Source organism: Asterias rubens, chromosome 17 (genome assembly GCF_902459465.1).
Source record: "Asterias rubens chromosome 17, eAstRub1.3, whole genome shotgun sequence".
Lineage (NCBI taxonomy): Eukaryota > Metazoa > Echinodermata > Asteroidea > Forcipulatida > Asteriidae > Asterias > Asterias rubens.
Window position 1 is genome coordinate 7,708,566 of NC_047078.1, and position 14,629 is coordinate 7,723,194.

The window sequence follows — 14,629 nt, forward strand, 5'->3', positions numbered from 1 at the left end:
TGCACTCCGACTGAAATGTTCGTCAAAGATATTACTCTTTCATTAAAAAAGTTGCTCAAAAATAAATTTTCAATGTTGTTTATTTTCTACAGATTGAGAAGATGCCCTTTGGAGATGACACGCCCCTAATCTTGAGGCTTCAATCAATGCTTTCTGGACTGAGTTTCACCAACTGTTGAAGGACTGTGTCAAGCTAGATGACTCTCATCACAGACTACAAGTTTAACTGTTGAGGTGAGTAGAGATGTTGATGTAAACTCATTCTTTTTCAATTTTGTGCCACAACCTGGGCCTATATTCATAGAGCTGCTAAACACAGAAGTTTGCTTAGCATGAAATGTTTGCCTTGATAAAAACGGGATTACCAACACAATTTCCATGTGATTTTCAGGATAAGCAAACAACAGCTGAACAAGCAATGCAACAAGTGAAACATTTGGTTGGTAATCCCTTACTCTATGGTAATCCTGTATCAAGGAAGAAATTTCATGATAAGCTGTTTATTTTGCTTAGCAGCTCTATGAAATTGGGCCCTAAAGGACTATGTCAAGTCTGACACATCGATAACTTTGGAATGACAAACGAGATATGCAGCAAAACAAAGAATATTTGCAATCCCTCAAACAAATCTCTTAAAGGGTGTATGTAACTTTTGTAGGACAAAAAACACAATGTCCACAGATTTACACTAAACTTACACAGTTTGAAGATGATCATAGTAGAAAGCTTCCCTGAAAATATTACGTGCTGAGGTGCTGTAGTTTTTGGGAAATGAGTAAAACAATGTCATGAAAATAAGTTTTGTCTCATGAGACGAAAATTATTTTAAGCATTTACAAACTTATTATAACATTGTTTTACTCATTTCTCAAAAACTACAGCACCTCAGTAAGTAATATTTGAAGGGAAGCTTTCCACTATCATTATCTTCAAACCCTGTAAGTTAAATGTAAATCTATGGATATTTTGAAAAGGTACCCAAATCTCTTAAGTAGTAAAGACAGTTGTCACCAGCGTCAAAACACTTACATGTAGTATCGTTTGAGATTCTGCAACAACGAGCATGAACACTAGCAAACCACTGTCTAACAATGCAGAATCTCAAAGGATGTCTAACAATGCCCAAAACATTTGTTTAGAATCCATCAAACAAATCTTTTTAGAAGTAAAGATTTGTAACCCTACAGCCGAATCACTAGTTAGTATTGTTTAACATTCTGCAACAAGCATGAATACCAAACAACCACTGTCTAACAATGCCCAAAACATTCATTTAGAATCCATCAAACAAATCTTTTTAGAAGTAAAGATTTGTAACCCTACAACCAAAGTACTAATTAGTCTTGTTTAACATTCTGCAACAAGCATGAATACCAAACAACCATTGTCTAACAATGCCCAACACATTTATTTATAATCCATCAAACAAATCTTTTTAGAAGCAAAGATTTGTAACCCTACAGCCGAAGTACTAATTAGTCTTGTTTAACATTCTGCAACAAGCATGAATACCAAACAACCATTGTCTAACAATGCCCAAAACATTTATTTAGAATCCATCAAACAAATCTTTTTAGAAGTAAAGATTTGTAACCCTACAGCCGAAGAACTAATTAGTATTGTTTAACATTCTGCAACAAGCATGAATACCAAACAACCTCCGAAGAGAAGCAAATTACGAACTAGTTTGTAAAATGAACTAGTATTTTAAAGGCAGTGGACACTTGGTAATTACTCAAAATAATTATTAGGGTACAACCTTACTTGGTAACGAGTAATGGGGAGAGGATGATTGTATAAAATATTGTGAGAAACGGCTCCCTCTGAAGTAACGTAGTTTTCGAGAAAGAAGTAATTTTCCATGTACTTGATTTCGATACCTCAGATTTAGAATGTGAGGTCTCGAAATCAAGCATCTGAAAATATGTGACACAGGTGTTTTTTCTTTTATAGTTATCTGGCAACTTCATTGACCAATTGAGCTCAAATTTTCACAGGTTTGTTATTTTATGCATATGTTGAGATACACCAACTGTGAGGGCTAGTCTTTGACAATTACCAATAGTGTCCACTGCCTTTAAGTCTATAATGACAAGACAAGAAGAACTGATTTGAGCTTGAGGGGAATTCCCCTTTACATTCCGACTCTACTATTCCTCATAACAACTGATTCTTGTAGTATCCCAATTCGTTATCAACAATAATCTTTTGAATTTGTTTTCCCCTACAGATTGAGAAGATGCCCTGTGAAGATGACGTACAACCAATCTTGAGGCTAATCATTGCCACTGTCTGAGGGAGGATGACGTCAAGCCTAGCCTGGTGTTTCTCTCCTTAACTCTTAAAGTGACTTCAGGTTGTTGAGCCCAACCAATGTTTTTTGGACTGTGTGCCACCAGCAAGTTGACTCCGCTACAATTTGAACTTAAAAAATGCTTTTCGGAAGGTCCCCATAGAAGAGAGACTGTGTCAATGCCTAGCCTGATAATGTTCAACTGCTCAACAGATGTATGGATGTTGAGCCCAACCATGCGTTTTGGACAGGTGCCATCAGCTGAAAGACTACATCAAGTTTACACAGTCTACGCTACAAGTTGATATTGATGCTGCTTTTGTAACTTGTGCATATTGGAAGGTCGCCATTTGATGACTGCAGAAAGACTATGCAAAGTCTCTCCACAACAAGTACAACTCGCATAGTGATGTTGTCGCTACATTTGTAACTAAGACTATTTTTGGAAGGTAGCCATAGAAGAAAGACTGTTGAGTCTAGTCAGATGATGTTCAACTAATACAATTATTTTGGACAATGATGGCGCCATTTATTTTACTATAATGAAGAGGAGAGGACCCTTTTAGTCCGTGCTGAACATACAGCTGTGGCTATGTATGTGGCTGTTGCTATGGCTTCATGTGTAATTGCTGCTAATACATGTTGTCATGTCGATCAAGCCACATACACAGTCACTACCTCAGTAACGGCCTTAGATTATTGTTTCCTCAATTGGCTTTTCTTGACTCCATCAAACTCCAATCATATTCTACAGTGCAGCTCTGTATACTCCCATCAGTTGATTTGATTAAAATTGGCACGCCTCTTGCCTCATGCCAAGCAGTGTTTGTTTATCGTGGAAAAACAAGTTTATTCATATCAAGTAAAGTACCCATTACATTTTGATGGTGTTGGAGTAGTTAGGAATACAACTCCAAAGATGGTATAGCTTTGGTAAAGAGAAGTAAAGGATTAATACATTAAGGATATCTAATTTTGTCAGTGTACCGGTGTGGCGGTTTCAACTTTCCGCCGTGTTCAGTTTTCCGAATGACCAAATACGGTAACATTACGTGATGCGATGCCTGCGCACAGCAAGCGAAAGTAGTCCATTTTTAGTGCCGTATTGAGCCATCCGTGTTACTCTCCGGTAGCTGTCATGGTGGCGTCCACGAGTACAACGAGCGTCGAACGCGTGGATCGTATGAGAGAATTTGGTGTGAAGACCAAGCAAATTATCCTGTATTTATACCGAACGAGCGTCGGAGAATCAGAAGAATTTTTTATTATTCTGGTTTAGTTTATTAAATTTATTTATTGCCATTTTTTATTTTATTTTATTTGTTTAGTTATTTTTTTTATTTCACTGAACTACAGTACTTGCCAGGGTACTCGCGGCGGTATTTTTGTCTGGCTACGTCACCCGGAAAACTGAACACGCCGTAAAGCTAAAACTGTTCGAACAACGTGTTGAAATGTCCGACTACGTCACCCGGAAAACTGAACACGGCGGAAGACTGAAACTGCCACACCGGTAATGCGCGGCATTTATGAAGTGTTTTTTCTTGCCAAGACCTTTTTGGCTACAAAAAAACTTAACCAGTGAAATTGTCTACAGTACACGCAGGGAGACTCAAGTTTTGTCAAAATTAAACTGTGAGCGACCACTTTGCTCAGAAATGCTCAAAATCATGGCAAAAAAAAACTCAGGGTGAGTAATTTGACTGTTGAACAATGCTCAAAATCATGGCAAAAAAAAAACTCAGGGTTAGTAATTTGATTGTTGAACAATGCTCGAAATCATGGCAAAAAAAAAACTCAGGGTTAGTAATTTGACTGTTGAACAATGCTCGAAATCATGGCCAAAAAAAAACTCAGGGTTAGTAATTTGATTGTTGAACAATGTCAGATAAACAAAATTATGATGGTAGAAAACCTGATATACTTATGACACAAGTGTAACGTTAATTTTCAAGTTTTCTAATTTAGTTTTCCATTTTGTCGGATTAAATCAAAGTTATTCTTGGCTAAACAATTATCATATTCAAAGAAGTGTGGAAAAGTGTACTTGATGAGCGCAAAATAGACAAATGTTTTATTGAAATGGGTGTATTAGTGAAGTGCGCATTGAGCTGGGCCCAATTTTCATAACGCTGCTTAAATAGAAAATATTGCTTAGCATAATTTTGGTGGCCACTTTGTATGCTTAAGCATGCAGCTCTTTGAAATTGGGCCCAGACTCCTGTTGCCATGTCAACACAAACCATGGCAACAATCATAACACCAGGGCTCGGTTTACAAAGAACTTTAAAAGATAATAATTTCAGTCCGAGTTACTTGGCAATGTGTGATGATGCCATAGTACAAATCACCGTGGTGATATTGACAACTTGTCTTTAGGTGAATCTTAGTGTTTTTGTGAAACCGAACTCTGTACTCCTCACCCTAACCCTGTACTAACGCAACACTTTAACTTTACCAATAACACTAACACCGTAACAAATATCACTCACAATTTTAATATTTAACTATTAACACTTCACCCTCACAGCACCAACCACTATGCAGTTCGCGATTTGAATCCAATAGTAAAGCGTCATTTTATAAAAACATGCATTTTGAATATGATACTAAAATTGTATTATCCTTACAGGCTTACACTAACACTGTAGAGCAACCCAATCTATAGACATGTGTTTCTCATCCACATTCCAATCTCATGATCCAACTAATGAATATGCATATAGAGACCACCACCCCATGCAGTGATTGTACCCTTGAAACAGTAGCCCATTGATAAGTATATATCTTACATTGTATGTGTACTACATGTATAAGCAAGACATATGTGAGACACAATAAACCAAGCAAGCATCAAAGCAACAGCTCTTGTAGAACTCAAGACATTACAAAAATAAAACTTGTAAGTTTAAGCATAAGTATGTAAGCAAAGAAGTATGCCTAATTTGTATTTATTTAGTATTTAATTATTGCAAATTGTTTAATACGATGTGATTACAGGTCAAATATTTTTGAGAAGCCACGGTGCAAAATAAGACCAGCAGATAACATGCAAACTATCGTGTATGGTGTTAATTATTGTAATTAAAAAGTATTGGTTTATTCTGGGATTTAGTGGAGAAGTACATGTATCAAGCTTTTCAGATGCCCGATGACAAAACGCCATGGGAATAATTGTTATCAAAAATCTTTTGAAATACACAATTTTTTTAGTTGAATTGATTTGCAATACTTATGTGTACAGAACCACAAGGGGTAAACACTTACAAAATATAAATGTAAACCTATATTTAAAATTGTTTGTTTACTTTTTGTTAGATTAGTGAAGTATGTCACCATGTGGCATGTGTGCATAGCGATCACTGATGATTCTGTTTTTATTAAATGAAAAGGTACCAGACTATAACATGTTTCTTCTAGTCTTGGCTTGGTGTAGGATAGTGCCCGACATTTGGTAGTGGCTAAGGCGAGAAACACTATTGGTAATTGTCAAAGACCAGTCCTCTCTTTTGGTGTATCTCAATATTAATAATGAAAGAAGAAACACCCTTGTCACTCGAAGTTGTGTGCTGTCAGATGCTTGATTTCGGGACCTCAAAATCTAATTCTGAGGTCTCAAAATCAAATTCGTGGAAAATTACTTCTTTCTTGAAAACTCAGTTACTTGAGAGGGAGCTGTTTCTCACAGACTACTTTGAGTAATTACTAATAGTGTCCACTGCCTTTAATGACGATTACTCAGCAGTTGTCGCTGAAGCCAACATTCACAGTTGTAGCCATAGTCGCTTGATTTAGGACTCTGCCTCATACTGATTGCATAAGAGAACAGAACAAAATGGCCGCTCCATTGTGAAAAAAAGGTTAAGGCCAAATTTCATGAAACATGTACGGAGCACAAAAACTTGCTAAGCACAGCAAAGCATTGCTTAACAGAGACAGGGGCCGTATTCACAAAGCCCTCGTAAATTGGCCACTTACGTAGCTCTTATTTAGTAGGTATCTAGCATGAAACGCTACCTAAGCGAACGTACGACTTATAACATGACGTATAACGTAAGCTGCACTGAAGTTGCCTTGGTAAAGTAACTGGCCCTAAACTCCATTCAGTGGCTCCGATGAATGACAGACGATCTGCCCAGTGCACATTGCATGCATTGTTCGCTTTACACTGGCGATTACGCAATTACATTGTTTGGTATTATTCTACTAAAGGGGCAAATTAGGCAATAATTATGACAGGAAATTACAAGACTATAACTCGTTTGACCTTAATAAGAGATGTTAAATTTGCATCGGAGAGAACGTACTCCATCGGTTGAATGAGCGTGTGCGTATCTACGTTTGACCTTATTATGAAGGGATATAAGTACCTTGCCAGTGGATGTGGATGTAAACTGTTATTAATTACATGTGCTTATTCAATTTCATTTATTTTTTATTGCAGATTTTTTTTTTTTTGCTTAACAAAACACAGTTGCTGGCAGTATAAGCACTTTATGTAATCCACCACAAACATAAAAACCTGCAGAAGTTTGAGATCTATCGGTCATCGGGTCACGAGAAAATAGTGAAAAGTCTATTACAACATGTTTATTTTAAGTTCCATACTTTCCTGATGTCCTTCCTATCTGGATTGACACATTGGTTCTCATGGAAATATCTATATTTCATGCAGAGGGGAGCAGGTGTCACAAACGTGACATGGCCAGTTTTTGTTTTTTTCCCAAAAACATTTTCCCAAGCTGAATTTACAATGTAAATATTTCTTAAAATCTATGACACACAATATAAGAGTAGAATGAAACTTCAAACTGAAGTGATAGACCCATGAACAAAGTATTTTGTTGTAATCTAAAGCTTTACTTGTTCAATAGTGTTAAATAGTTGTAAGAGTTTTTGGTCTTCAAACACTTTGACCACATTACTTTAACAACTCAAGCAAGCACCACATTTTGTTCAAAGGCCAAGTTTGAAAGATTTTACCACCTTCAAGTTTGGTTTCACAGTTAACCAACTTTAAATCACTTTTGTTTCTACATAATACCTAAATGTCAATGAATGCTAGTTGAAGTTATATTCTGGCTAATTGTCAAGTGGACAATGTGCGCCGGGCAGATTGCATGTCACCCAGCGTCCTAATCTGATAGCCATTGAAAGGAGTTTATGGCCGGTCACTACTCGACTTACGTTATACATCATATTATAGACGATGTGACCTATGTTTACATTTAAACCGCCCTCTGTTGACGAAACACTGTATACGTCATGTTTCGCCGGGCAAAAAGACACGTAGTCATGGTGAGAGTGCATACACTTTCTAGCTGGCTGCCAAAACACAAAGGTTTTGCCCGGTGGTATGCGCGCGAATCGTGTTATGGTTTTCGAGTGACTTCAGAGGTCACATATCGTCTATAGGTCATCATAACATTCGCTTAGGTAACGCAAGTATTTATACGTCATATTATAGGTCACATAACGTTCGCTTTCTAGGTAACGCCAGTGTTCAGTCAAGCGGACAATGCGCGCAATGTGCGCTGGGCAGATCGTTTGTCAATCGTCTTATGATCCCAGAACCAGTGATGAATGGGAGTTTGGGCTGGTTACTTATCAAGGCAATTTCAGTGCAGCTTAATATGTTATACGTCATATTATAAGTCATACGTTCGCTTATAGGTAGCGCTTCATGCTAGATACCTAGTAAGACTTTAGCATTCTTATCGCTTTACTACCGCGTTACTTACTTAACCTCTCGTAACACCTTCTTAAGCAGGAACACGCTTGAGCTGAACAGTCATGGATTTGTTATGTAATCCACTGGAGCGTGACCTCATTGTCCAGAACGTGTATTTATACAGTGACTGGACTGGCTACCGTCATTTTTGAGATATTTGTCACCCTGCAAACATGGAGAGCCAGACTAAAGCAAGGAGGAAGATGGTTGTCCCGCAACGCGAGGAGGCGCAGGGGAATCAGCGGAAGGCAAATTTCTCGCCTACTGAGATAGTGATACTTAGTTGATCGTGTTGCATTGAATTGGTCGATGCTTAAAGGAACACGTTGCCTTGGATCGGACGAGTTGGTCTATAAAAAGTGTTTGAAACCGTTTGTTATGAAATGTATACGGTTAGAAAGATGTTTTAAAAGTAGAATATAATGATCCACACAAGTATCACTCAAAATTGCACGGTTTTCGTTTTATGTCGCGAACTATCACGTTCGGCCATTTATGGGAGTCAAAATTTTGACTCCCATAAATGGCCGACTGTGTTATTGGACCAGGTAAAAAAAAAAAACACGCAATTTCGAGGCATATTTGTGTAGATCATTGTATTCTACTTTTAAATCATCTTTCTAACCATATGCATTTTATAACAAACGGTCACAAAACGCTTTTCAAAGACCAACTCGACCGATCCAAGGCAACGTGTTCCTTTAACAACAAATTTTCAGATGTTGTAACGCTGAAGAGAAAGGCCGACACCTGGGCAAAATTTTTGCGGAGAATCAACTGTGTAGGAAAAGTCCTCAGAACTACCAAAGTGGTATCACAAATGGGATGCTTTTCAGAGAGCTTTCACACGACACCAACATGCAACATGCTGAACTATCGAGTTGTTGTTTAATCACTACTACCAGTACAATTGTATTGAAAAGTAACACAGATCATGGCAAGTAAAACAAAAATTGTATAGACAGAAATCACCGTAACAAACTTAAAAACCACGCATAGCCAAACAAGAGCAGAAACACCAACCAGACGAACTAAATTTAAACCAAAATAATAATACACAATACACAACTAAATTAAAATAGGAAATAATTATAATAGTAGTAACAAGTAATCATCAACAAATAGTCGTAATAAATAAAAAATAATAAAAAATAAATAAACGAATGAATAAGTAATAAATAAATAAATAAATAAATTACAACGATGACATATAATAACACAAATCAAGAAGAATTTATTAAAAAATAGATAAAAAATAGTTTGGTACCTTCTCCAAAATTTCGCAATGTTTGAGAAAGTTTCGCAAGGAATGTAGAACAAATTAAAAGCTGTTGTCCTGCGCATAAAGCTCAATTCTCCAGGAAATGTTGGCCAGAAATGTTGAAAAAGGGCATACGAAAACGCTACGAAGCCGAAAACACCCCACGTAGCACTAGTAAGAACTTACGCACACAATTGAAGTTACGAGTGCTTCGTGAATATGACGCAACTCGCTAAGAATGAACTAGTAATACGTAAGTGCTTACTAAGGCCTAAGAAGGCTTCATGTATAAGGCCCCACACAAAATTACATTGAGTTTACTTTGTCGAGCAGTATTTTCTGCTTAAAGTTACCCCTTGTGATTTTGCTCTTTTTTTTTACACAAATTTGATAAAAATATTTGATAAAACTGATTTGTTCAATTTTTTGTCTAAATTTGATAAAACTGCTGGACTTACCCCTTGTGATTTTTTCACTTTTTTGGCTCCAATTGGATAAAACTGCTGGACTTACCCCTTGTGATTTGTTCTATATAAAGACCTATTTTTTATGAAAATGCTGGACTTACCCCTTGTATTTGTTATTATTTTTTAGGCCTATTTCTTACAAAAATGCTGGACTTACCCCCTTGTCGTTTTTTCAATTTTTTTTGCCTATTTTTGATGAAAATGCTGGACTCTTACCCCTTGTCGTTTTTTCATTTTTAAGCCTGTTTTTGATGCCTTATCATATTTTTCTTGAAAATGTTCACAAGGCCTTGTGAACTTATCATATTTTTACAGAAAATGTTCACAAGGCTATATATATAGCCTTGTGAACTTATCATGTTTGTACAGAAAATGTTCACAAGCCTTGTGAACTTATAATAATAAGGCTATAGCCTTGTGAACTTATCATTTTTTTACAGAAAATGTTCACAAGGTTATATAGCCTAATAGCCTTATGAACTTATCATATTTTTACAGAATATTTTCACAAGGCAATATACATGTTTTTCTTGAAAATGTTCACTTGTGAACTAAATCATATTTTTACAGAAAATGTACAAGGCTATATATATAGCCTTATAGCCTTGTGAACTTATCATATTTTTACAGAATATTTTCACAAGGCAATATATGTTTTTCTTTCAGAAAACGTTCACTTGTAGCTTATCATATTTTTACAGAAAATGTTCACAAGGCTATAAATAGCCTTATAGCCTTGTGAACTTATCATATTTTTACAGAAAATGTTAGCCTTGTGAACTTATCATATTTTTACAGAAAATTTTCACAAGGCCTTGTGAACTTATCATGTTTTTCTTGAAAATGTTCACTTGTGAACTTTTCATAGCCTTGTTAACTTATCACATTTTTCTTGAAAATGTTATAGCCTTGTGAACTTATCATATTTTACAGAAACTGTTCGCAAGGCCTTGTAAGCTTATCATGTTTTTCTTGAAAATGTTCACTTGTGAACTTATCATGTTTTTACAGAAAATGTTCACAAGGCTACAAGCCTTGTTAACTTATCACATTTTTCTTAGACATTTTCAAAAGGCTTATAGCCTTATAGCCTTGTGAACTTATCATGTTTTTACAGAAAATGTTCACAAGGCCTTGTGATTTTGTGAACTTATCATGTTTTTCTTGAAAACGTTCACTTGTGAACTTATCATAGCCTTGTTAACTTATCATGTTTTTCTCGAAAATGTTATAGCCTTGTGAACTTATCATATTTTACAGAAACTGTTCGCAAGGCCTTGTAAGCTTATCATGTTTTTCTTGAAAATGTTCACTTGTGAACTTATCATGTTTTTACAGAAAATGTTCACAAGGCAACAAGCCTTGTTAACTTATCACATTTTTCTTAGACATTTTCAAAAGGCTTATAGCCTTATAGCCTTGTGAACTTATCATGTTTTTACAGCAAAGGTTCACAAGCCTTGTGAACTTATAATATAAGCCTTGTGAACTTATCATATTTTAACATAAATTGTTTACAAGGCTATATAGCCTTGTGAACTTATCATTTTTTTTTTACAGAAAATGTTTGCAAGGTTATAGCCTTATAACAGCCTTGTGAACTTATCTCATTTTTCTTGAAAATATTCACAAGGCCCATATATATATAGCCTTGTGAACTTATCATGTTTTTACAGACAATTTTCACAAGCCTATAGCCTTATATTTTTACAGAAAATGTTTACAAGGCTATAGCCTTATCCTTGTGAGCTTATAATATTTTTCTTGAAAATGTTATAGCCTTGTGAACTTATCATTTTGTTTACAGAAAATGTTTGCAAGGTTATAGCCTTATAATAGCCTTGTGAACTTATCATATTTTTCTTGAAAATGTTCACAAGGCTTATATATAGCCTTGTTAACTTATCTTATTTTAAGTGAAAATGTCTACAAGGCTTTATAGCCTTGCCTTGTGAACTTATCATATTTTTACAGAAAATGTTCACAAGGCCTTGTGATTTTGTGAACTTATCATGTTTTTCTTGAAAATGTTCACTTGTGAACTTAACATAGCCTTGTTAACTTATCATGTTTTTCTCGAAAATGTTATAGCCTTGTGAACTTATCATATTTTACAGAAACTGTTCGCAAGGCCTTGTAAACTTATCATGTTTTTCTTGAAAATGTTCACTTGTGAACTTGTCATATTTTTACAGAAAATGTTCACAAGGCTATATATATGTTTTTCTTGAAAATGTTCACTTGTGAACTTATCATATTTTTACAGAAAATGTTCACAAGGCTATAAGTCGTCCATCTGCGTTGGCCACTTTGCGCACCACCGTGCCTGTGTTTGGATCCCTCCAACCTTGGTGTGCAGATGACAGGAGCATCATGACTTTGCTGTCTTTCCAAAGGCATGATGTCAGTTGGCCGTTCTGGCGGGTATAAAAGGTTCCCCTTTCGCAGGTGTTCAAGTGCTTGACCTTTTTGTGATTTGGATTACTCTGTGATGTTGTGAAGTCCTTTGGTAGCCCTTTACTATTACTCTTGACAGCACCAGTCAGATAGGTACGCTTAGCGAGGAGGGTAGGAGCCAGGAAAACTGAGGTGTAGAGCCGGTCTGTGAAAATATGATGGTAAAGGTTGAGTTGATGCTTTGCTGTCGCCATCACAATGTCTACCATCTTTGTAGGGGTTCCTCCGTGGGGATGAATAGTGAAGTTGATGAAGAATCCCGTGGCTGCCTCAGCGAGGACATAGATCTTAAATCCAGTGCGAATGGGCTTGAAGGGCATTAACAACTTCCTTACACTGGCTTTAAAACCTCGGTATTTCACCATGGCCTCGTCGAGACTCAGCTCCCGGTGTGGTTTGTAGTTTCTGAGACATTTTCGGCGCACCTTGTCACATGCAGGCAGGATTGGATGAAGTGGGGATTTCTTCTTGGCATGGTAGCGATGAACTTTGTCACGTATCAGATCTGGGTTTTTGTCCGGGTCATTGCAGGAGATGTGCTGACTGAGGGCATCAAATCGATGGTGCTTCATGGTCTGTGAAATTAGCTTGTTGCGCAGCCCAGGATGAGAAGACCAGTAATCCTTGTAGTTGTTGATTTTTACCAGGCCCATCATCAGGTGGATCCCTACCCATGCTCTAATTTCTTGTAGTGATGTTGGTCACTGCCTGCCTTTACGTAAGCTCTTGTTGGTCCAAGTGACGATCATGGTAAACAAAACCAAAGGAAACTTAAAAACTTCAAAAATACTTAAGTGGCGACTCTTTCTTCGAAAATTTCGGGCCATGGGGTTTCTTCCCTCTAAACGATCTAATGCGGACGTCCTCGAGGCTTCTAGTCCAACCTGCCTCATCGGGGGCATAGTCATCTTGGTAGGCGAATGGCGGGTCCGGGTCGTTGTCGGAGTCGGGTAGCGGAACTTGCTTAGTCTTCTTTTTTCGGGGGGTTTTGGTCTTGGGTGGTCGTGTGGATGGTCCTTGGTCACATACTCACATTCAACTCATATTACTTTTTTGTCCCAAACTTTCCAGCTCAACAGTGAAAACAAAAAACAAACTGCAATGGTGAAAGACTTGTCTTGAAATATTATTCCATGAAATGCTTTACTTTTTGAGAAAACAGCAAAACAATATAAATTCTCGTTAACGAGAATTACGGATTTATTTGAAACACGTGTCATCACACGGCGAAACGCGCGGAAACAAGGGTGGGTTTTTCTGTTGTTTTCTCTCGACTCCGACGACCGATTGAGCCTAAATTTTCACAGGTTTGTTATTTGATATAGAAGTTGTGGTACACAAAGTGTGGGCCTTGGGCAACACTGTTTACCGAAAGGGTCCAATGGCTTTAAGGTAAGCAGAGCCATGATGTTGGGCGATGCACTAACGACTCTACAGCGGCTCAAATATTGCAAAAACTGTGAAGCAAACTGGGGGGTACCCCTAAGTAAAGAGTTGTCAATACCTCTTAAGATTTTTTTTCACCCCAATTTTGAGTTTAAAGCTAAGTAGCCATATTAAGTCAAACACAGGCTCCTGCCATTTTAATACTAAAAAAAACTGCTGACAATGTTTTATTGATGCTTCCAAAAGACCATAGTAAGATCTCTCTTCCACCAAAGTTTCATTGCTCGACAAACTGGGCCCAATTTCATGGCTCTGCTTACTGCCGAATTCTGTGCTGACGATCACTGTTCCCTGCTTACGTGCAAGTACCGAATTTCTGCGCTAGCCTTTTAAGCGTAGAATGCCTAGGCTGTGAAATACACTTGTTGTATAGGCACAGAATTTCCTGCTTCCATAAAACTTGGCCCTGCACTCATGACTCTACTGAAACATTGCCATAACCATGACGCAAACTTGGGGGTACCCCTAAGTAAAGAGTCAATGCCTCTTAAGATTATTTCTTTCTCCAATTTTGAGTTTCTTATTAAAGTCACCTGTGATATTTTTTCAAAATAAAGCTTTTGTGACTAATGTGTTTTGATGAGTGGAATGTGAATAAACAGTTCTTATCAGTGCTTATGTTATTTACAAATTTAAGAGTAGACCCCAACCCGAGAGGGCGCTGTCCGCGACGTCAATCGAGGCAGACTTTGTCTGTAATGCGTAGAGTAAACACAGTTGCAAAGTACATGTACAGACCAAGTCGTGAGTTTGTACGTTTCACCAAAAAAAATTTTTTGTTTTTTTCCGGCAATGCCGACCAGGTGTATTGCTGCTGAATGCAGAAAAACACTTTTTGAAATGTACCAAATCACGACTGGGACGTACATGTACTTTGCACGTGTGTTTACTATACGCATTGTAGGCACAGTCTGCCTCGATTGACGTCACAAAAGGGGTAGGCGGAGTCAGCCCCCCAAATAAATTTATATATT

At 37.2% G+C, this 14,629-nt stretch overlaps 1 protein-coding gene across 1 annotated transcript; it reads right to left on the minus strand.

The window, feature by feature from the left end:
* Nucleotides 1-12,025: 12,025 nt before the first annotated feature.
* Nucleotides 12,026-12,862, minus strand: LOC117301757. The gene has a single exon (XM_033785778.1). It carries the CDS (start codon nt 12,860-12,862, stop codon nt 12,026-12,028), a length of 837 nt encoding a protein of 278 aa, XP_033641669.1.
* Between the last annotated feature and the right edge of the window lie 1,767 nt (nt 12,863-14,629).